A 24,919-nucleotide genomic window follows, 5' to 3' on the forward strand; every position below is an offset into this window, starting at 1 on the left:
TAGGGCTCTTGTTGCCACAGAGAGGGAATCTGACTTCTACAGCTCTTGTATGTCCCCTAGCACCTTAAACGTGGAAGAGCAGAAAGAAGACGCCTCCTAAGAAATTATAGAATTATCATTTTATCCTATCCATTTCATCTTTGGGCTCCATTTTTTCCCCCTGTATTTTTAAAAAGTGGGGCTTTCTTCCGTGTTAATCAAATATGGGATATTTGTGTTAAATCATTGGATTCGTTCAGAAATTAATAAAAGCATTATAAAACATCAAGAGATTCATACATTTGGGTCTGAGTCATGGAACCATAAATCTTTCTGTATGTCATTGCAAAGAACCTGACTTCAGTGATAGATTTTTTTTTTCTTTGTTTTTTTGCCTGGCATTGCTTTTCTTTTTTATTTCAAATATGAATTATGTAATGCTGTTCCACATGCTTACTGAAGAAGGTTTTCTTTTATCTTAGTTGCTTTTGATTCTTATCTAATCAGTGATTTTCATTAATGTGAAGTTTCCAACTTAATGTGTATTCTTTTTTTATCACTAGCGTTATTATTACAACAGTTCTGTACCTGTCAGATGCGCTTCGTAAAAACTTCTTAAATGAGAACTTTGATTATAAGGTAAGAAAGTATCCATTTAGATGACTATCCTGCATTGTACTCAGGAAATTACCTCATGTATTTTTCTTTCCCGTAATAATAGGAAAATAAATGTATTCCAGCTACCTCAAATTAATCGTGGGCCATATTATTTTAATTAGGAATAATAGTAGAAGAGTTTTCATACATTTGTGAACAAGTTCAGGCTATAATTATGCTTCTCAACCTGGTGGAAATTATAGTGCTCAACAGGAAACAGTTCTTTTTTTGTTACCATAAATTTTAATTCTTGTTCTTTTCTGTATGATCCCCATGCATGACCAAGGACACTTAGAACATAATGTTTTTAAGATATATCTTAAAATAGAGTTTATATGAAGAAAACACAACGTAAACCAGTTACCTCCTTTTCTTCTCCATCTTCCCATTTAAAAAAAATAATGAAAAGAAAAAAAATAAACAAAAGATCAGTAAGATCTTTAAGACAGAACTCTCTGTCCATCTGTATTATATAATGTGATATCCCTGGATCTCTAAGAATTTTTGATATACTAGCTTCTAAATGGAAAATGGTAAATGGGAAAGAGATGAGCAGTGCTTGTCCTGGCTTTCCTTTTTAATGATGTCTGTGTTTTTGGCATCATTGTTTCTTATTCTTTTTTAAATAACATTTTTCAAGTTAAACATTTAATAATATTTCCTTATTGGATAACTAGACAATACAAAAATATCACAAATACATAAAAAAACAATGTAATTATAATGATTGCATAATATTTCTTTATATCATACCTTATAATAATTAACATCAAAACTTGATAATCAGAGCTCTACTTTTTAATATTTAGCTTGTTTCTTCTATTTTGTTCTTATAAATTACTCTTTTATGTACATTCTTACAAAATAAAACTTGACACATATCCGTAATTATTCCTTTGGATAAATATAAGTGGAATTTTGAGTGAAAGGTTGTAGCAGTCATATTTGTTTGCCTTTATCTACACTAACACTGGAAGAGACCATTTTTTCTTTTGACAATTTGATGAGGGAAAATTTTTTTTTTCTTTAACTTGCATTTCTTACTAGTTATTAGTTATTGATTAGTTACTAGTTATTAGTTATTGACCACTTAGTAGATAAAACTCATATTTTGTGCATTTATCTGTTCTGGACTTTTTTCTTCATTATTTTGCTGCGGTTTTATGTTTACTTTTATTTGTAAGAGCTCTTTATGTATGAAAGGTATTAATCCTTTATAATATTTCTCTTATTTATTTTTAATTTTATAGAGAAATAGGTTCCTTTTATTATGTCCAACATGTTTTTGGTTAAGTTTATTGCCAGGAATTTTATTCTGATCTCCTTCCGATACTATTTTGGGGATAAGAAAACTTTGACTCAAAACATTTGTCTAGGCAGGGAATTTTTATATATACTGTCTGAATGTAAAGCAATTAGCATATCCAAAGAAGTGTGTGCATTTTTTGAGTTCTACATAAAAAGGAGTTCTAAAAATGAATTCATACAGGGATAAAGTAATCCATCTTATACCGATGTCTCCTTGGAGACACACCAACAGGTTACCAGAGAAACAAAACATGTACCGTTTAGCATATACATGAGGCCTGGGATACAGCATTGAAGCAATATAGTAAAAGATAGTGTTTATTTGGTGAGTTTACTTCTTTGTTGTAGAAAATTTAAAGCATATATAAAAGTGGAGAGAGACTAGTATAAGGAATCCCCAGTCACCCATATCCAGCTGCCCGTATTACCCTTTCAGGGCCAATCTTATATCAACTCTACCCCCATCCACTTACTGGTAACCTTTGCGCTGAATCCAAGATATCATGTCACTTTGCCTAAATATTTCTGTAACACCATAGTATTTAAATATTTTGTTCTCGTTTTAGATCTGGGATTCCTATTTTTACCTAGCAGTCATTTTTATAAACCAGTTGTGTCTGCAATTGGAGATGTTTACACCTTCCAAAAAGAAAAAGGTGTTAGAAAAGTAAGTACCACTGTATGATCAGGTGGGGACATGAGGCCTGTGAAACGTGGTCCCTTTTAAAGTGTGTTTAGTTCCAGTGGTTCATAAACCATATGTCCATAACCGGAAATTGTACGGAAAGGTAATGACCAAGAGGACGAGAAGCAATCTTTTCTGGAAATTTCAATATTTAGAATTTATTTAACCTTTTTTTTTTTTTTTTTTTTGTCCTCTGTCTTTCAGAATTCAAAATTACTACAGAAGCGATAATTATGAAATGAATCTGTTTTACTGAAAGATTTATATGACAATTTGAATTAGAGGCATCCTGACATGTACATTAAATACCTTTAATTAAAAGCATATTGCCTTTTAACTCAGAATGATAGATTGTTTCCTAGACACAAATATTTCTTTGCTCTGGAGCCTTTGGATCAGGTTTGGTTTCTGTTCTGTTTCAGGTATGGTGACATGCGGGTGACAATGGGCTGTGAAATTTTCAGCATGTGGCAAAACCTAGGTAAGTGATGAATAGAGAAGCCACCTCCATTTTACAGCTCGTCACTATACTTTTAAGTGTACAAATGAAGAAGGACAATTTACCTATGACAGCATTTGAAACCAAATGTCTAAATCAATAATAGCTGTGGGAAGTATCTGACACTTTAGCGTTACATAGGGTGACAACTAATTCTTTAAATTAGTGTCTCTCTGAAAAATCACCTTCTCTTTATGTGTTTCATTATTATCGAGTGACAGATTTTATAATCTAGTATTGCTCCAATAATACACACCATTTTAGCAATGAGCTAACCTTTCAGAATTTGGGACTGTAACAGCTCAAGATTTCTAGAACTCTGAATTGAGGCTATGAATCATAACAGATTTAGATTAAACTTCATGAAACACTGATTTGAGCATCACTACTCGTAAAAAACTTGAAACCATTGACCTATGTTATAAGAAATATAGCCAAAGGAGTTAAAAGCGTCCGCAGTTGCTAAGAAACGATTAGACTCATTTTCGTACTCAACCACAGAAAATGGAGCACATTCCTCCAGCAAATTGATGACCCAGATATGGTGACATAGAAAAGAATAATATTTGGAAAATAAACTGCTCTAAAATCTCATTGGCATAGGGTTTCTATTTACTTATTTAATTTGGTATGTTAACTTTGCAAGTTTGTAGTGTTCATTTACCACCGCTGCATTGTAATTCCTCCTGGTGATTTATGAAAGTGATGGACCTATTTGAATTGAATATGTAATGACCTGAAAGCATCTTTTCTCTTGGGCTCATCCAAGCACAACTTGGAGATGGCAGGGTATTTTTTTCGTAAGTGAAAATAGAACCATTGTCATCTTACTTAACATTCATGTTACAGAGTGATCTTTGACCTGGGAAAGTATAATTCTCAAAGGAAGCCCTGTAATAGATAATTGAGCTCAATGTTGGATACTTGCTGATAATTTCAGAAAAAAATGAAAATGTGAGTTAGCATCTTGAGTGCAACCCCCAGCTGTCTAAGATGATGTGTCTTTAGATCCAGCTCCAAAATAGTATCTTTTTGAAGAGCACTCCTCTCCATGTTCAAGTTTTCATGCATTTTTTGTCCTTGTTTTTCAAAAGTAGACCAAGGCCCTTGGAGTGTCCATATTGTATTGGGCATTAATTTAGCAAGCTGTTTTCCCAGGAATGAGGCCTTGAAAAGCTGTCATGGTCGTTTCGGCTCTTGTTGGAGCTCAAATGAGAAGTTTAGGCACAGTCATTAGGGTTATCAGAGCATTAGAAACAGGGCAGTCTCCTCTTTTGGATAAATCTTAGCATTGCCACGTCTGGTTATTTCCACGTGAACCTTTGTCCAGGGCAAGGTAGCTGTGCATTTAGGCTCGTGACCCTTGGCTGGCACCCTGAGTCTCGCTAAAGATGTCCCTGCATACGTCATAATTTTCTCCTCTGTTTCAGCTTCAGAACAAACTATTTCTAAGGCTCTGGGTTTTAGATTAAAGCACTTTGTTTTCCTCAGAAGCCTAGAGAATGTGAAAAGTCTGAGGAGCATGCTCATCCCCACAATGCATCATTCCTAAGTTCTAGCGCCGTGGGACTCTAGACCAGCAGCAGGCATCACCCAGAAGCTTGTAAAGAACACAGATTCTCTGGTTCTGTCCCACACCCACGGAAACAATCTCTGAGACTCTCTTAGAGTGGGATTCAACCTCCGGAGTTTCCACTGGTTCTCCAGGTGATGCGTAAGCACCTGGCTACAGGTTGACAAGCACTGCTCCAGAGGACACTGTCCCCTTTTTCTGTTTTCCCCACCCGAAAGGCTAGCCCTAGCCCAGCTCTAGCACTCTTAGAAAAGGCTCCTCTTAGTCGCTGAACTACCGATTCCCCACATGACGTAGTTCAGGGATAGGGTGAGTGTCACTTTCCACTACAGTCCTTGGTTTACTGCATGATTTCCTCGGTGTTGTGTCCTGGCTTTTCTGAAACTTCCAAAACATCAGGTGAATTTTAAAGGTCATTGTTATTGTACAACAACTAGAATTGGAAAGTGTTTGGAAATGGTCAAGCCCCTTTTCCAAAATGTATTTTTATAATGTGATAAGAAAAATTAAGCATTCAGGGTACTAATTGAATCCTCCCCCATTCTAGACCTTAAGTGAGCTTGTTACTTGGGAATGTTACATATTAGTTGTAATGTGGTTTACCTATAAATTTATCAAGTTTTTTCAATACAAAAGGAGACCTTTTTCAGGTAATTATACATTTTCATTTTTTAATGGAACAGCCTAACAAATTCAGTTTAAGATAATTCATGAAGCACTGGGTATGTGCAAGTTACTTCGGGCAATAGAAGAAGAAATGGCCCATACCTGTTAAGAGCTTAGTTATTAAATTTTGTATTTTAAACTTTTCCTCCAATTTATGTGGAACAGGAAGAAACTTGATATAGACAAATCCACCATGTTTTAGGAAAGCAAGTAAACTTTATGATTTCATAAATCAAGGTCCTCAATAGTTTTTAGTGGAAACAAAATACACTAAGCTTTAGAAAACAAGCTGAGGAGAGGAAATGCCCAAAGTCACTAAATACACGTTTTGGCCTTTGCAACTCCCCAGTTGGTCTATTTGGAAACACACGTTTTACTGGACAACATTTTTAAGTCAGAGTTTGGTCGCTGGTGTTTACTTCAGAAGTGTGGGAATTCTCCCATATGCTAGAAATAAATAGATTTTTGCATTCTGCTGGGGACTAGGAGAAAAGGGTACCTGTAATTTAGTGATTGGTCTCCTTTTAAACATACAGCTGTAGGATTTTCACATCTCATTACTACATCTCCTAGATTTACCTGTGAGCAATGGATCAGATGGTAATTCTATTTTTAAGTTTTGAGACAGCGCCATACTGTTTTCCACAGCCGCTGTACCATCTTCCGTTCCCACGAACAGTGCACAGGGTTCCACTTTCTCCACATCCTCACCAACACTTGCTGTTTTCTGTGTGTGGTTTTTTGGTTTGTTTGTGTATAGTAGTCACTTGCATGGGTGTGAGGTGGTATCTCCTGGTGGTTTTTATAAAATAATTCATTTTTGAAGAGTAAAGACCAACTAGTGACACATGAACACCTTTTCTTAAATGTTACTCCTCAGTATTTTCATTTTCTAAGTTGAAGGACTAAAAATGTTCTGTCAAGAGAGGGAATAAGGCATGAATCTCCCCAAAAAACATTTATACGTTTGTACCTGTACGTGCGAGAATCATCTGCAAAGAAAGGAGCTAGTCCTCACTACCATAGCCCACATTTGGCTTTCATCGTTCTGCAAGGTTATGGTTTTCTTTCTATTTTTAGTGGAACTGACACTCTTGCTAAATATAAAGTGGGCTCTTTCTTCTACATTTGCAAACCCAGCATCTTGTAACTGCTGTAGAAAAATCAATACTTTCCTAACAGGCTTCTCTGTGTGCATAAATATAAAACCCCAACAGCCCAAGTAGCAGGTGCCCTAAATACTTCAAAACACAACCATGTGGCTGACAATTTTAAATGGAGGGAATAGACTAAATCTGCAGTTGAAGGAGAAATCATTTCAGTGAAGTTTATTTTGCTGTGGCCGTACATTGTTTGCTCAAGATTTTGCTTTGCTGGTGGGGTAGGAATGAAATTTTCTGTGGTGGAGAGCTTGTACAGGTTTGCAGATTCTGTGTTTCCCAAGGTGTGCTTTCAGCAAAGAAGGCTGCACTCATGCATTGGTGCACCAGGGGTTAAGTGTAGGTGTGGCTTCTCCAATGTCGGTAGAAAATAAGGCTCCAAAATATAGCGTAGGGACTTTGGATGGTGATGGAAGGAAACCAACTATAAATGTCATGTTTTAAGACGGTGGGAATTTTTTATATAAGCTGGGTTTCAGATTAATTTAAGGAATTGTCGTCTGCCTTTGTTAAGTGTAGTAAAGGCATTGCGATTCTAAATTGATAAAAATGTCCTCCTACCTGTGAAAGATGCTTACCGATGTATGTACAAGTAGAAGGATATGATGTCTCAGACTTGGCTTAAAATATCCTAGGGGGAAAAATACTTGGGGTGATAGGTGAAACAGGATTGGCAGAAAATGTTGATATTTATTGAAGCTAGAGGATGGGTGTGTGGGGATTTGGTTTACTATTCTTTGTTATTTTGTGTACATTTGAGATTTTTCATAGTAAAAACATTTTACAACGCGGCAGATCAGGTTGTAAAATGTCTATTCATGGAAGCTATTTTTGAAAAAGAGATTCAAAACTACTCAAGCAAATGGTTGTAAATAAAATCAGCACATGCTGACGATGTTCATTGGAGAGGCCAAACGATGCCAGGCTCAGGGAAGATTCAAAATGGAGGTCATCATGTAAGGACTCTGCATTTCATTCTACCACCACAGGCACAGGAGAGCCCCCAGGGCTGGCAGGAGATTCCATTTTGTTTTGTCTTTCCTGCCTCTCCCATCTCCCCCCCCCCCCCCCGACTACACACACACCCAAAAGCTGTGCAAAGGTTTGGTGTCTTATATAGTGTCAAGGCCCCAGGAGGCCCGCCCAGTTTTCAGCCTTTGCCCTCCATACATGGTTCCTGCAGTCCTCCGTGGCTCCCGGTAGCCCAGCATCTGTGATTAGACTTCGAACCCCTGCAGCCATCTCCTGGGGCAGGGGCATGGAGCAGGTATCAGGACTTGCCAGCCTTTGTCTCTGTTGGAATCTCTTTCCCCCTTCTTTTTTTTCTTCCCCTCACTTTTCAGGACAGCTGGAAAAAGCATTGAGTGGGTTTTGGCTTTTACAAATGACAGTAAGAGTGATTGAGTTCAGGTTGCTTCTACTTTCTGGTCTGACAAAAATAACTGAGGAAAGGAATTGCAAATGTTACCTGCTTAAAATCTGTATGTTGGGAGGATGGGGGAAATACAGGGAGAAGAACTATGAATTGATGGTTCTGTATATTCTGCCACAGTGGGTTGGTTGCTCTTGAAAGTATTCGTTCTTTTGGAGAAAAATTTTTAAAAAGTTGTATTAATAAGGACGTTTCTTTTGATGACTAAGAAGGAGGTGTCCTTGTGATGAGGAAAACTGAGCAGTCCCTTGGGAAAGATAAAATATTACCTGGGTGAAAAATAAAGGTAGGAAGCAAAAGGAATTACAAGTCAGTTTCCTCCTCACATGTGATGGGCATGGATAAGTAAGTAATTTAGAGATGGGAGAAACAGTTAATTTTGATGAAACCTCAGAGAGAGGGGAAAGGATTGTGTGACCTCAGTGTTGGAAAGTAAAAGGACTTTCAGATAGGCAGAGCCCTGCTGATGTCCCCTTAGTGTTGAGAAAAAGGGGTGGGGGCCACATTCCAATGATGGTGGAAATAGCCCAAAGCATTTCCAGTCACAAAAACTGGTAACTTTCCAAACACCCACTGGGAATTGCCCATCTCTGAACTCATCCATCAATTTTCCCTTTCCAAATTGTTTCTTTCATATTCTCTTTCCTCTAAAAACCCCTCTAAAGTCAATATAAATTTAAACTCTATGTTTGCACCATGGATTTATTCTATATATTCAAACCTGTGGCCACTGTAATGGCTTCTGGTACAGAAACCAAAATAAAACAAATTAATGAGGAGGTATGTAAATCCAAAATTAGCAAGTAACTGAACAATATAATTTTATGTGTATTCGACACATAACAAAAGATGAAAGGTAGAAAAGAAAAATAAGGGGAAATTATCCTCTTTCATGAAGCCCGTTATCTTCTGCTCAGCTCCCCAACTTGTTCCCCGGGTCTTAGACAGATGTTTCAGTATGACGTGCTTTCCGCCATGATGCTGATGGCGAGCTCTTGAGAAATCGTGCACATTCCATAGCACACAGTTTCCTTGTTATAAAAATAGAAACCCTCTGAGATGTAACCTAGGTAATCAGGACAATGGACTGAGCTCAACACTCATCTGCTAGATCAGATCACCTGTGTTCCCCCCGACCCTCCAGATTCCTTTCCTATGAGCTATTAACACCATACCTTTGAGCACTTGCAAATATACCATTCTGAGTTCACCATCATTGCATCGTAGTCTTTTCAGAAAATTGTTATATTCTTTTATTTTTTTTTGCACTACCATTTAGATTTGGGTTTTGGTTGTATGATTATTGTGTAAAATAAAACACAAGAACAATTATACAATACACATAGGAACCCCCTTTTTATATATAAAAAATCACCTGTAGTCTCACCACCTAGAGATAAGAGTAGGGGGCTGTCTTCTAGACTGTCATACATTTTTTTAGATGAAAGATGTACATACAGTTTTGTACCTTATTTTTCACTTAATTATATTGGAGAAGTTCACCTTCTTCAGCCTCATTTTTAATGACTGCATAAAACTTTTAATGTGTGAATATATAATAGTATGCATAGCTGATTCCTGATGAGTTACATAATGTTTAATTGTATCCTATGGCTTTCTTCATGTGAAAAAGTAAGTCCATAGCTTTTTAATAAAAAATGATGGAGAAATATTAATCAACACACTGAAATTTACTGTTTACATATCTGCTTAGGGAGATTCTTTTCTTGCTTGGGGCGACAACTATAATTGAATATATAGCAATCGTTGAAACGACATTTTATAATATCTTCTGAAATCTTCTTAAGACTAAATATCCTGAAATGCAACTATTTGATTCACTTTAGGAGAGCACAAACTTCATTTCATCCCTGCCCTGATTGGCCCCTTTCTAGAAGTGACCTTGATACCTCAGCCAGATCTCCGGAACGTCATGATTCCCATTTTTCATGACATGATGGACTGGGAGCAGAGGCGGAGTGGCAATTTTAAACAGGTAGGCGGGGTGCTCCGCAGAACAGCTGAAAGAGCTTCAGTTCTCTTCAAGCATCTCTGAGCTACCAGATTTGACTCTGAGTTGGGAAATGAATACCCAACGAACCGACAAAGGACCCAGATTCCAGCCTGGCTGGCCCACTCCCAGCCCTGTGGCCTTGGACGCCTCTCTAGTCCTATGTTCCTCCGAGTCTCTGGGAAACCTTGAAAAACCATCTCATTCCCTTTCAGCTCAAACCTTCTGTGACTTCCCGGGTCTGTGTTTAAGAACTGGCAGAGACTCCATTTGTTCCCAGTTGGACACAAAACAGGGGAATCAGAACGTTAATGATTCTGAAAATCATTGAGCTCTCCGTGGTCTGCAGACTGTATTTGGTGAATGGCTTAACTTTGAGCATTAGATGCACAGTATGTTTTTATTGCTCTTTGCTTGAAGCATTGAGAATTAATTTCAAGGGGAAAGCAGTGGAAATTCTTGCAAAGGAAATTCCGAGGAGATGAACCTATCATTTCTTGTTGACATAGGTTCTAATGGCTCTGCTCCAGTTATGGAAGGACAGATGTTCTTATTACAAAACCAGATCTCCTAAGAAATCAGCCAGTTTCGCCATGCCACATCACGCAAGTTGCAGACACTAGGCCCGCTTTCTGTTCCCAAAGTCACGGCACTCACCTGTGTGAAGGACTTGGCCTTCCTTTGTGCTTCTCCACATGAAGCCTTTCTCAAATCTTAGCAATGACCACCAACTATACGAGCAAGCCGCGTGCACACATAAAACACTCTTGTTGCCAAAAGCATGGCATTTCATCTGTATCAATATCTATATTTATTTTCAAGAAAGCTAATAGTTGAATGAAAGGCTATTTAAAAATTGTTGGGTGGGGGAGGGAATTTCCTTCTCTTTTGCCTTTATCCCCTTACTGAGATTTGATTCAAAGGAATAATGGGTCCTACCCCTTTGACAGAGTCCAATATGACCCCGAACCCCTAGTTACTGAGCTCCCTCTGGCCATGCTGAGGCTTTTCGTTTTCTGTCTCTTCCACTGCCCCAACTGTGATTACCTGATACAAGTATTTCTGCCTTTCTGGTACTCAAGTCCTAAAGGATGCTGGAAAATATAAATGTTTTGACTACAGTTCTCAGGAAATATGTCCTTTCTCTCTCTTGCTGCTTATTGCTTACTTAGAGTATTTCTATGGATCTACCATCTGTACATGCATAGGGCCAGCTCTCAAATTCACAAAGATTTAGTGCAACCTCAAACTGCTTTGAGAAAGAAAATAGATATAAAACACACCAAAGATTGAAATGAGTGTGTGTGGATATGTTAGTTTGCTGATAGTCCTATATATCTATATATAATGATTTTTATAAAAAAAAGAAATTGGACTTGCCAGTTTTTACAGCTCCTAAAAAAAGAATCCAAACGTTTAAGCTGGGCTGCGAGCGTTTGTGTTTTAATCAACAAATAGATGTCTCTGGCAGCAGCCAGTGCTACCCTGCTGGGAGTTTGAAGTCAGGATGCCCCGCCTAAATTAGCCCCCTAAATTCCAAGGGGGTGTCTCCTATTAACCACAGCTGATAATGTCACTTTCACACAATTGACTGTGGCTTTTCCTCTTGCAGATGTAAATATGTTTCAGTTTGCCTAGAAATGCTACTTGCGAGGAAGGGGAGGAAAGGCAGAGTAATGTTTGGGTATGTTTCAGGTGGAAGCCAAGCTGATTGACAAATTGGACAGCCTGATGTCAGAAGGTAAAGGTGATGAAACCTACCGTGAGCTCTTCAACAGTATGTGAGTAATATGTTTATCTCAGGTTGATTCTCTCCAGGGGTTTTGGTGTCAGTGCTAGTAAGTAGCTGAGAGCTACAATCCGATTTGGGTCTCACCGGAGTGCTTTGTCTTTGTGGAGTGTGAAATAATAAAGGATAATTGCCTAACTCTGGCGAATGGGTCTTCTATTGATATTAGACATGTTTTCTTATTTTAATCTCTGATTAGGACAGCTCAGAAGTTCCATAACAAATCTCACTCTTTTCATGCCTAATAACTTTAAAACCGGGCTGCAAGATAATGATTTTAAATAGGGTAAAAGGGGGGCGGGGTGGTGTGGAGAAGGGAGGTTATCATCCTTGTGTTGGTATGCAGAGCTTTCCAAAGCAAGATATCCTTGGCTGATTTGCTGTTGGGAAAATTAACGTCGTTTCCATCTGCTCTTCCACACTTGATTTAATTCTGCAATACTGATTGCACTCGGCATTATTAATTGCTTCCGAAATGTTTATTAGAATATAACAGAAGCAAATCATCCTTCCTCAAAGCTGTGATTGGGATTTGGCTGGAGGATAGAGAAGGAATGGAGTGTTGGAAAGGGATTTGGCGATTGTTCTTGTGGGTAGAAGGTGGTCCTACGTAGTCCCAGGATGTGAGTTGCTTGTACCAGGGTGTTCACCCGCTGCATGAGCTCGCCAGAGCGAATACCCAGGCATGAGTTAGTGCTTTCAGATTTTCATTCATTTCACTTGTTTTCTCTGCAGCTTTCTATGCATCTGAGTCGCTGTGAAACCTACGCTGCTTGTAAAGTGTTGCTTTCTGAAAGTGTTTCTTGTTGCACTTGGAAAGCGTTTGTAGTGCTTTCAGAAGTGCAAAAACAATTCGGCAACATATTTGTCTATTACAGAATACACTTTTACTTGTGTTTATGTCCAGGTATCACCTAAAACTAAATAGAACTAAATATTAATGCCTTAGGGCTGACAGCCAAATGCAAAATTCTATAATTCATTTTATGATCATAAATTCAGAGCAGTGGGTCTATGAATATGTGTAGGTTTGAAAAGGATTATTAGTGACTGATAGATTTCAACTTGCCTGATTCAAAATCATTCTTGAAGCTTTTAAGAAAATCAGACTGAAAGGACAAGCCAAAAAAGGGTGTATAGATTTCTGGCGGGGGCGGTGGCCATGGTGGCTGTGGTGATAACTTCTACTCTTTGTATGAATCCTGCACAATGGCACCATTTCTTTTGATACTGTAATTAAACTGGAACTTAAAATCATTATTCACCAAGCCCTCATTCGTTCCCGTGTACAAAGCATCTGTCTTTCAAGACAGCTGGAGTTTAGCAAGAATTCTGATTAAAACCTCATCCGATACAATAAATTGCTTTTGAAAACTGTTCTCACTTCAGTTACTAGTCCTTGGTTTGAACAAAGAGCTCAGATGAGAAAGCACTCAGTGAAATGAGTCTCTTGAGATGCGTGATTAATTTTTATAATAAATTCCCAAGAGTAATAAATACATAGCTCCGTAGTGTCTGTTATCTACTTTAATGGAGGTCAATAGCATGCCATTTGGATGGCTTGTGTATAAATAGGACTTTGAAATAGCACATGTAACCTTGGCATTAAAATCAAACCAACAATTAAAATATTAAGCATCTGTAATTAGAACTATTTTAAGGTGCCTGATTCGTTCAGTGGAGGTTTTTATTCCTTTGTTGATATTTAGCATATTACTAGAAATGTGACTATAAATATTTTTCTTTCATGCTTTTATGATCAACATATTAGGGATAAGTGAAATCTAAAGCAATAATTATATACCATTACGACCTGGGCTCAGAGGAGAAATGAAAATCCATCACTGCATTACAGGAAACAATCACATGCTTTTTGACCGTAGGAATCACAATGAATTTGGGTAGTCGCAGTGAGTCACTGCACACCTTATGAGTTAGGAACACGTGTTGTTATGGTACAGATTCTCATTTGTTCTCTGTAATTCGTGTCTAAAACTTCTTAACATGTGTTCAAAGACTGGAAGCAGCTCAGGGCTTCCTGAAAAATGTAAGACTTGCCCAAATGGCCTTAGAATGAGACTTTCTATTTGTGTGGTAACTTCCTTCCTAAGAACTCAACTCACCTTCCTCCAATCCCAACATTGTCTTTATTTACCCCATACTATGTCTTTTTGAAATAAGTAAGGGTCCGGATTTAGTATTATGTTGATAATGCTGCAATTGTGGCTCATAGATCTCATGCCATATATCAGAACACAGTTCCAGAACTTTACATTCTGCTTCCCTGCTCCATGTGTGTGCTCCTTTGGCTTTATATACGAGTACCTCCTTGTGCCACGTACTGTTCCAGGGCGGGGGAGGCAGCAGGGACTGTGACCTTGGAGAGCACAGCAGGGGCACCTCCCACCTTGGAGCTTCTAAAGGGGCTTTCCGGAAGAAGAAACATCCATCTCTACTTTTCCCTGGCTCTGGGTTATCATGTGCCGCTCTGAGTAATTCATCAAGACTCCGTGTCAGTTTGCAGACCTTTCTTTGGCAACGACACATGTTATTTTGGAAACAGAGGGCTAGCTCTGTAACACATACATTAGGTATCGAACACTTTTCTTTGGATGAGGAGGACTGGGCACAGACACAGTTGTTATTTATATAAGAGTGACAGCCTCACACAGGCCTGTTATAATACAGAGAGGGGTAGATGGTGGGTCAATCCTCCATCAAAATCCTTTCATAGAGTCAGAGCCTTCAGGACCAGGGTTCATCCCGCTGCCCACGTCAGAACCTGTGTGTTAGCAATAAGCAATCACCTTGCACTGTGATTAGATGAGTCTCCTGTGTACTCCACACGAACACACGGCATGATAATAAGACCGAGGGAAAATAGCCTGTCTCACCCAAGCTATCTAGGAAGATCCTTCTCCTCATGCTGACAGTCTCCCCTTCTGCGTTTGTATCAGGTAAACTGGGCATGCAAGCTTCCCAACCTGGAGAGCAAGCCCGGCTGTGAACGCAGATGCTAAGCTGGCTTCTAGAGTTGGTCCCCACATTGGGCTGTTGGGCTCGTCAAGGATGCAGGCTCTGCCTCTGCCTCTTCTTCCTGGAGGGTTATGGAGCTCTGAGTTCCTCCTGCACCAGGAGGCTGTGCACACACAGTGATGACACGCCATGCATTTTTAGAACGATCACTTCACTTCAGTTCTTTGTTTTTCAGCCTCTGAGATAGGTGTGGGCTGTCACTTGGGGAGATGTCTATCTGCATCATCCTGCCTTGCTTTGGCAGGCAGGTTTTCATCTGAGCACTTGGTTCAATACCAGTTTGGCGTTTAAGCTGGAAACAGGTGCTGTTCAGAGGGTTTTGATGTTTGGAAAACACCTTTTAAACAAACTACCGTGTTTTCCCGAAAATAAGACCTCGCCAGACAATCAGCTCTAATCGTCTTTTAGAGCAAAAATTATAGTAAAATAAGACCGGGTCTTATATAATATAACATAATATAATATAATACCCAGTCTTTTATTAATTTTTGCTCCAAAAGACACATCAGGGCTGATGGTCCAGCTAGGTCTTATTTTTGGGGAAACAGGATAACCTGGGGAATTAGTCAGGACAAGCTACGTCCTTTTATATGCTACACAGTTCCCCCCACCCCCCTTACTCTAGGAATTAGTTCAGAATAAACCAGAAAAACAGTGATTGGGGATGAAGCATGGGCAGCAGATGAGGAGGTAAGACAGAAGTCTGGGCCCTGGAACGCCAACAGCAAGAAGTGGGGAGAGGGGAGGAAAATGCGGAGAGGACACAGCCAAGGACCCCAAAACAGCTTTGACAAAACAGTTTTTGGTTTTAATGTTTCTTCTTCCCCTAAGCACGAGACACGATAGGATTAGATTGTCCTCGTAAGAAATGGTTTGTATGTTATTTCTGATACCAAGATGAAAGACAAAGATGGTTTTAGACAGAAATGATGATCGTTCAATTCAGAGGCGTAGGGATGCTCCCTCGTATTGTCACGCTTATGTTCTAACTTTTGTCATCTGGGGAAAGTTCAGTCATCGAGGCTTGGCTTTGCCAAGTGTATGGTTAATTTGCCAAGCAGCGGACATAAAATAAAACAGAGCCTAATTGTTCCGCTTGTTATTATTTTGTGTTTACATCGTGCCTCTGCTCCCAGGTGCTTAAGATCAGGGGGGAATGTAGGAGGCGAGATGCGGTTCGGTACTTGTCATCAATCCTCTGTAACAACCACATAGAAAATCCACTGTGATTAATAACAAAATGAATGAAACTGTGGAGTGAGTGCACGGATAGTACAATATGTATTGAGTGGGCAAATGCTAAGTGAAAGGAAAAAACGCAAGCGTCATCCCGTCTGTACAAGGATTTTCCTGTAGCAGTTGCATTGCAGCAAAACTGCTTGGATGAAAATGCATTCCACTGAGAGGTAGGAAAACATTTTTGTGCGAATAAAGCAAGGTCTGCCTTAAAAGTAAACTTACAGGGGACTCTGTTTTCACTGTCCGCAGTGTTATTTGATGTGGCAAGGTGCGAGCCTGGTAGTGCAAGAGAGAAGCTAGGGAAAAAATGTCTGTGAGCTGTGAGGTGCTTGTCTATTTTGAAAATATGATTATATGCATGTGTTCATATTTTGTAACTTGGATAATCTGAAAATCAATTTGCTTTGTCAATGCTTCCGGGATTAGAATTCCACTATTTGGTCCCTATCCTAGGTAAGACATTGTTTGCAAATTGTGCTACTTGTAAGATGTTGCAGTGGTTGCTAAGGCATTTAAGGTACTGATGAAAGTAAAATGGTTGTCATGGTGACTGATAAAAATAAATGTTGAAAATGCCCTGGGTTCTTTCTTTTCCAGTCTACTAAAGAAAATTGAGCGGGAAACATGGAGGGAAAGTGGCGTTTCATTAATCGCCACTGTAACGCGTCTAATGGAGAGGTTGTTAGATTACAGGTAAGCTGAGCCCCACGTTTTCTAGATATGCTGCGCTCCAGTTAGAAACTCAGAGTTAGAGTACAATCGACATTGCCTTTGACTTCATCACTCAAAGAATTGATAATCTGACTGTGGAACCTTATGCAGTAAGATAATGGTCTCTTAACTAGCTGGTTCCAGAGTGTTTATTAGGGTTCCCCCCTCCTTTTTCTGTTTTGGTTCACAGTTCTTTCAAAATCTTAGTGGTTGGAGAGGGTGCTCAGTCCCATTATTATAGGGATCTTTTTTTGGGGGGGTGGGGGGGCGTGTTTAGACCACCCATTAGAACCAGTAAGTAGCTCCATCAGTTTTAGGGAGAAGACAGTATAGTATAACAGAGAATTGTACAACCATGCTGCGTTCATAGACATCATTTTTTCATCCTTAAATTATCTAACCTGTTACAGCAGTTTGTCCCTCTTAAATGCATGCTGTTTTTGTTTTATTTTAAGAACAAAACCCTCATTCTCATTGTAGATGGCCAGGCTTCGCAGCTGCTTCTCACCCACATCCGGAGGTGTATAATTGCACACCTTCACTCCTCCTCTCCCTGCGCCCCCTGCTTTTTGAGAGGGAGAACATCCACCTAGATGTGGAAAGCTCAGCAGGAATGGGGCTCAGGAGTCTGACACCCCCAGCTCCCCTGAGGCCATGGAGCCTCGGGCACTGCCTCCAGTCCCCAGCTTTCATTGAACAGCAGCTTGCCTCTGGGGTCTGACAGCACTTCCCCCCCCCCCCCCCCCCCGCCCCAAAGAACATGCTGTGTATGCCCCTAGGAAGGAAGTTCTGAGTTCTGACTATTGCTTTGTGTTTTTAGGGACTGCATGAAAATGGGAGAGGTAGACGGCAAAAAGATTGGCTGCACAGTTAGCCTTCTGGTTAGTAAACGATTCCTCTTTTCCTCCTTCCATCCTAACCTTTGTTTGCTTGTTTGTTTTTTGCAGAAGTACAATGTTTTGTTTAATTTTAATCCACAATGTGTTTTTAATCTGGATGTTTCTTAGAAGAGTTTAGAAGTGTTTGTAAAAGAAGCAGAGCGAGCTCTCAGTTAAATTAAGTCTCAGAAAATGACCAGCGCAGAGCAAGGCAGGATCCACCCACCCATGGCGTTCTAGTAGCTCTGATGGCGACCACTGAGGTCCCACAGTAGTGCCCTTCATTCTCCTGTTGCTTTATCAGCCTGGGGGCTTCTGTTGCTCTCCTAGGAAAAAGCACAGTGTCCACTATAGAGGAACTCTTACTTCTGTGCAGACAGTTTCTTTCTGTCCTTCTTATATTCATCCTACGTTTTCATAAATATTAGTGGTCTCTGCTTCGGTAAACCAATGACAGTTTTCTGTTAAACACACTAATTTTCACTCTCTACCTTCTTGGCAAATGAAATCAATAATACCACTATTGTTAAAGTTTGGATTCTAAGTAGGATGGCTGTATAATTTACCACCCGAGCAGGACATGTTTGAGAGTAAAACTACATATTATGTAAAGATAACAGGCTAAACCACAACTGTCCTGGGAAAATTACATCTGTATTAAAACATCTCATAACTAACTATGACATTAAGTGGTATTCCCACCACAAGGCAAAAGAATGATTGTACATTTTAGACATTCATTTTTCAGGTTTTAATATAGGGTAAGTTGATGCTTTTGATAATTTTCCCCAGTCAGCTTTGAGTATGGGAATATATGACTGTTTCCATTTCTAAATGTGTGAGTACCATGGTTTCCTTGTCTCATTGTGCAGAATAGATGAAATCTTACTGTGTGTTCTAGTGCCTGTACAGATATCCTGCGGTGTGACTATCTCATGGGCTTCATTGTTCTGTGTGTACCTGCCCCTTCCAATTGGGTTCTGATTCTGTCTTGTCCTAGGTCATTGGCTTCAGTCTTGTTTTGTTTATGCCCTTCACAGCCCCTCTTCAAAGCTCAGGACTTTCACTTTCTTTTCTTTTTCTTTTTTTAATTAAAGTTTACTGGGGTGACAATTGTTAGTAAAGTTACATAGATTTCAGGTGTACAATTCTGTATTAAATCATCTATAAATCCCATTGTGTTCACCACCCAGAGTCAGTTCTCCTTCCATCACCATATATTTGATCCCCCTTACCCTCATCTCCCTCCCCCCACCCCCTTACCCTCTGGTAACCACTAAATTATTGTCTGTGTCTATGAGTTTTTCTTTCTCATTTGTTTGTCTTGTTCTTTTTGGTTTATATACCACATATCAGTGAAATCATAGGGTTCTCTGCTTTGTCTGTCTGACTGATTTCGCTTAGCATTATACTCTCAAGATCCATCCATGTTGTCACAAATGGTCCTATATCATCATTCCTTAACGCCGAATAGTATTCCATTGTGTATATATACCACAACTTCTTTATCCATTCATCTATCGAAGGACATTTTGGTTGTTTCCATGTCTTGGCCACCATAAACAAAGCTGCAATGAACATTGGAGCACACGTGTCTTTATGGATAAATGTTTTCAGATTTTTTGGGTAGATTCTCAGGAGAGCGATTGCTGGGTCTGGACTTTCACTTTCTTATGACTGTCGTTTTACCCGTGTCCCTCCTTTATTTTCTTGCCCCACTTCTCTTCATCTCTGAGTACATACCACACCCACCACTTCTGCCTCATTTCGAATTTAATGGTTACATCTCCACCTCTAACAGAATTCACTAAAAATAGTCAGACCTGAACATCTTCTGTCACATCTGGTGACTCACTTTCTTCTGTAAGTTTTGTCATCAGTTACCGTGGGCAGTAAGCCCCATCCCTTGGGCCAAACTCACTCCATCAGCCTCTCTACCTCTCCTCTTAGCCCTCGTTTCTAACTTTCTACACAGACATTCTTGCGTTTAAATCTCTTTGTGTTTCCCCAGTTTTATGGCCAGCTTTTCACCACAGTGAATATTCTTAGCCTAAGCTTGTTCGTCCGTTTTGGGGGAGAAAAACCAAGTTCTCTATAAGCTTTAGATCTTCTCAGTTTCTCTCCTTCCTGGCTCTGGACACAAAATCTCATAAGTCACCTCAAAGGGAAGCCCTTACACTTTTCCAAAAGAATATTTGTTCTACTGTCTCTGTCTTTTTCCACAGTGCCTTCCATTTGAGGTAAACAAATAAATGTAGACCCGAAGTTCACTTCCTCAATTGGGAAACCAGAAGAGATCATTTTCTCCGATGAAGGAATTATTCCTCTGCCCTAAGTGTGTTTAGTCTCCCAGTGGGAATAAACCAGTGGCCCCTCAGCGTTCATCTGAGACGAATAACTTACCTGCTAGCTTTGCACGGACCAACAATAGTCCTCACAGAAAATGTTACTGTTTGAAAGTTCTAATATCAACTAGCACAAGAATACTTATTATTAAAGGACATTAGAGCTAATCTTTCCAGCTTCTACTCCATATGGAAAGTTCTGGATGCTTTCTAGCAGCAATATGGTTCTCTTCAACTACTCACTTCCTCTCAGAGATTTGTCTTAATGCTGGAAAGATAAATTCAGGATTGTCTTCAGGAGAGCTCTGGCTTTCTTTACAGGATCAGAGTTAAACTGTAGTGTAAAATTGGTAAAGATGCATAATCTTTGACATGACTAATGCTAGGAAATGTAATTATTGTTTTGTTCTTTGAGTCACAAGTTTTGCCCGACATATGTGAAATATTCTCATCTGATGACAGGAGAAATCTTTTCTTTCTTTCTTTTTCTTTTTTTTTTAAAGAACTATTCATTGACAGAGTGAATGCTTATTTTGTTCTCCAAGAAAGCTGCTTCTTACCAGAGAGCTATTAGAGCAAATCATCCTTTAATAATGTAAAAACCTGCTGTGGCATTGTTAGACTTGTGTTGATGTTACAACAATTCTTCCTAATTAAAATGATTTGGGTTATCATGAGAGCTGCAAATAGCATTATTTACTTAACTTTTTAAAGAATGCCAAGATCTACAGGACACAAGAGGAAAGGGGGGAGTACCACAGTATAAATTTTTCAAAAAATACTTATTTTTTATACTCAACTAAATGTCAGTATCTCAAGGTGAGAAGAGTCCTCATGTTGAAGAATGGCCACCTGTCAGGTAGTATCCAGAAAGTACATTAACAGAAGGTCCTCAGGCTTCAAGCTCAAGTACAATTTAAAGAGCCACACTGGTGATGTTAGTCTGTTACCAAAGTAGATGTGGCATTTAAAGGTATGTTATTCTTACGGTATGTATATGTGGTGTATATAAGGTCTGATGATTACATTCGCGAACTTGTTGCACCGATTTTGCTAACCTTGTTTTGATATCAGAGGGATTATTCATTATGAATTTGTGCCAACTAGACAAACAGTTAACCAAGTTTACTGTTTGGAAGTGCTGAACAGGCTGCGTGAGAAAGTTAGACAAAAATGACCTGAAATTGTCGCCAACCATTTATGGCTCTTGCATCACGACAATGCACCAGCTCACACGGCACTGTCTGTGAGGGAGTTTTTAGCCAGGAAACAAATATCTGTATTGGAACACCCTCCCTACTCACCTGGTCTGGCCCCCAATGACTTCTTTCTTTACCTGAAGATAAAGGAAATATTGAAAGGAAGACATTTTGATGACATTCAGGACATCAGAGGTAATACGATGACAGCTCTGATGGCCATTCCAGAAAAAGAGTTCCAAAACTGCTTTGAAGGGTGGACTAGGTGCTGGAGTTGGTGCATAGCTTCACAAGGGGAGTACTTCGAAGGTGACCGTAGTGATATTCAGCAATGAGGTACTTAGCACTTTTTCTAGGATGAGTTCGTGGACTTACTTATCAGACCTCGTATAGGATATGTGGGGTGTGTGTGTGTGTGTGTGTGTGTGTGTGTTATGTATTATATATATAATACATATACATACATGTTATATATGTATATATATTAACATACCTTCAAATGCCAACATAATGTTTTCTGGTAACTCCAGTTGAGTTTTTGATAACTAATATTAAAATATTTTAGTGAAGTTTAGTAAGGTCAAGATATGTTTTTTTGTAAATAAATAAAATATTTTCAATAAGCATGCCTCTATAATAATAATTTGAAACAAAATCTCTTATGTTTTGGAGATAAACTAGAAGCATTTCAATTCCAGCGCAAGTAACAAACTCCAAATGACACCCTCACAATAAAAAGCTTTATCATTTACCCTCTTTCACATGATTCTTTAGGGGGAGAAATGCCCTTACATTGTTTTTACTCATCCTTACATGTACATCTTAGAGATTTATTTTTTTCTAGAGCAAAAATGTGTTTGAAACTTGAAATTAAAGAAACTATCCTTTAAAAAAAAGAATTCAAAATAAGTTAATTAATTAACTTAAAAAAGTAAAATTATCCTTTGAATATTGCTGATTAAATTTAATGAACAGGTTAATCTGTTACATATTTTACTGTTTTTTAGTTGAATAGGCTGATTGTCTATTGACAGTTAAACTAACAAAAAATAATAGACAGTTACAAAAGAAATGTGAAGCAGTGGTAATAATACCCCACAAAAGTCTCTAGCATATCCAATAATTTCTAGGTCATATTTAACATAGACAGTGTTGAATTAAAACCATGTTACTGGGCCTCCTTAATGTTTTTAAAGACATTTCCATGAAAAAATGCATCAGTTCTCTTGGTTTAAGTTGTGAAACTTCAGCAGAATAAATGGCAGATGTCTGCAACCCTGACTGTTGAGAAATTCTCACACTTCTGCTTGTTTTTACAGAACTTCTATAAGACTGAATTGAACAAGGAAGAGATGTATATACGCTACATTCACAAACTCTATGACCTGCATCTCAAAGCACAGAACTTCACAGGTAATTCTGTCTTCTGGCGCAGGATGGCGGAAGTGGGCTGGACACGGGGTCTTAAACTTGACAGGTCCTCTGCTTTTTATAGTTAGGGCTGAGCACTCTAGCATTTCTACTATAAAAGTGAAATGTGTTTTTATGTAATCATCTGTCTTTTTGTTGTTTTCTGTTTCCCAACCTTCATATCAGATAAAAAAAAGAAATTTATTTTTAATTGGATTTATTTATGTTTCTATGTATTTCATTTATGTATATATTTACTATATCTGTTTGTGTAGTGTTTTAGAGGTGGCTTTTCTGGGGTTACAAAATACATACCTAATTTTACTTAAAGTGAACATTTTACCACTTTAAGTTAAATGTGGGACCTTTACAGTCCTAGAGGTCTCTTTATACTCCCCACCTCGTCCCACATGTACTACATCTACACACATTGAAAACCCCATCAGATAATGTCATAATTGTGGCTTTCAACAGTAACACCTATTTGAAAGAACTTAGAATAAAAATAGTCTATTATATTTACTCAGATATTCGTCACTGTTGTTGCTTTTCCCTCATTCATGAAGTTCCCAGTTTCCCTCTGATACCATTTTCGTTCAACCTAAAGAACTTGTTTTAGTATTTCTTTTAAAGCAGACCTAGTGGTGAAGAATTATCTTTTGTTTGTTATTTTTCATTTGAGACTGTCTTTATTTTGCTTTCATCCCTAAAGGATATGTTTGTTGGATGTAGACTTGTAGGTGGACAATTCTTTTGTTTTTGTACTTTTAAAATGTTGTTCTTCTGTCTTCTGGCCTCTTAATGAGTAATCTGGGTCATTTAAATTGATCACATGTATGTAATATGTGGTTTTCTCTGGTATTTTCAAGATGTTATCTTTGTTTTTCAGCTGTTTGATTATAATATGTATGGACATGGTTTTCTTTAAGTTTATCCTGTTTGGGTTGGCTTAGCTTCTTGAATCTAGAAACTTCTTTACCAAATTTGGGAATTTTTCAGGGATTATTTCCTTAAATATATTTTCTGCACCACTCTTTCTCCTCTCTTTTGGGACTCCAATGACATGACTATTCGACTCTTTGGTATTGTTCCATAAGTTCCTGGGGCTCTGTCCATTTCCCCTCCCCCACCCCATTATTTCTTCTCTCTATAGTTCAGATTAGATGATTTCTGTTGATCCACTTTCAAGTGTATTAACTGTCCTCTGTCCTTGCCATTTAGGTATTGAGCCCTTTCAGTGAAATTTTTATTTTTGTTATTATTTAGTTCTAAAATTTTCATTTGGCTATTTTTTTTTTAAATAGCTTCAATTTTTTTTTGCAGGAACTTCTGTCTTTCTGTTCAAGTGTTCACTTTGACTTCATGGCGCATGGTTTTAATAGCTGCTTGACGTAACTTGTCTGTAATTCCAACATCTGAATCATCTCGGGGTGGACATCTGTTAATTGCCTTTCCCTTTGACGCTTGTTTAGTCTTCCTGCTTCTTTGAATGTCAAGTACTTTTGAATTGTATCCTGGACATTTTGAATATTATGAGGCTCTGGATTCTGTTAAAATCCTGTGGAGAATGTTGACGTTGTCTATTTTAGTGGACAGTCAATCTAGTTAGTCTCAAAGCTCAAGCCCTGAACCACCTTCTGAAAGTTGTGATCCTAATGTTTTCAAAGGATTTCAAAAGTCTTGTGGTACTATTCTGTCTTTCCTGCATGTGTGTCACCCGGGGGAGTCTGGGGCCTAGACAGGGATCTATATCACAGTTCATTTCTCAGAATCTTTTTGTTGTTGATTCTGATCTCTTCGACATATGTGCAGGTTGGGAGTGAGCCCAGGGCATCATCCACAGATTTTTAAAGCCCTGTTTCCATCATCCATCTCTCGGTGGTCTTCCTCACTCTTCAGATCTCCCAGGGGCTTCTTTTTCTAGTACTCTGGCTTGATCAAAGCCCAAATACTCAAAGCCAAGGCTTGATTCTCTCCACACTATGGTGCAGCCCTTTACAGCTGGCCCTCCTGGGGGCCATGCAGTGAAAGTAAAAAGGCTGTGGAAGCCGCTGCTGCCACTGTGATTTCCCCCACGTCACCACTGCAGTTGTAATTTTGTTCCTAGGATCAGAGTTCCTAGGCCAGAAAAGTCAAATATGCCCCGTCCCACAGAAGGTCCTCTTCCCTATCCTCTGACTAGAGGAGCTCTTCTGGGAGTTCTTTCCCGCTATTCCCATTTGCAGTTCCAGGACACAGGATAGTCTAAGCCAGGAGAGCCAAGAGGCAAAAACAATGCAAACAGAGACTGGCCACAGATGGTCAGTCTTGGAGCAGAGATTTTCCTACTCTTCCTTACCCTT

At 38.9% G+C, this 24,919-nt stretch overlaps 1 protein-coding gene across 4 annotated transcripts in view; it reads left to right on the top strand.

Annotated features, from left to right (window-relative positions):
• The window catches only part of DOCK4 (dedicator of cytokinesis 4), a 365,769-nt gene that overhangs the window by 300,168 nt on the left and 40,682 nt on the right, over positions 1 to 24,919 (top strand). For 2 of the 4 annotated variants that reach the window (XM_081079735.1, XM_081079737.1), the window contains exons 28-36: positions 543 to 618; positions 2,511 to 2,611; positions 3,052 to 3,110; positions 9,807 to 9,955; positions 11,666 to 11,751; positions 16,461 to 16,487; positions 16,632 to 16,727; positions 17,566 to 17,626; positions 22,487 to 22,580. In XM_081079735.1, coding sequence (XP_080935861.1) covers positions 543 to 618; positions 2,511 to 2,611; positions 3,052 to 3,110; positions 9,807 to 9,955; positions 11,666 to 11,751; positions 16,461 to 16,487; positions 16,632 to 16,727; positions 17,566 to 17,626; positions 22,487 to 22,580 — 749 coding nt within the window. The remainder of the gene's footprint in view (positions 1 to 542; positions 619 to 2,510; positions 2,612 to 3,051; positions 3,111 to 9,806; positions 9,956 to 11,665; positions 11,752 to 16,460; positions 16,488 to 16,631; positions 16,728 to 17,565; positions 17,627 to 22,486; positions 22,581 to 24,919) is intronic. The other 2 variants (XM_081079736.1, XM_081079738.1) reach the window with 1 other exon arrangement.

This window comes from Rhinolophus hipposideros (genome assembly GCF_964194185.1).
Source record: "Rhinolophus hipposideros genome assembly, chromosome: 18".
In the NCBI taxonomy this organism is placed as follows: domain Eukaryota; kingdom Metazoa; phylum Chordata; class Mammalia; order Chiroptera; family Rhinolophidae; genus Rhinolophus; species Rhinolophus hipposideros.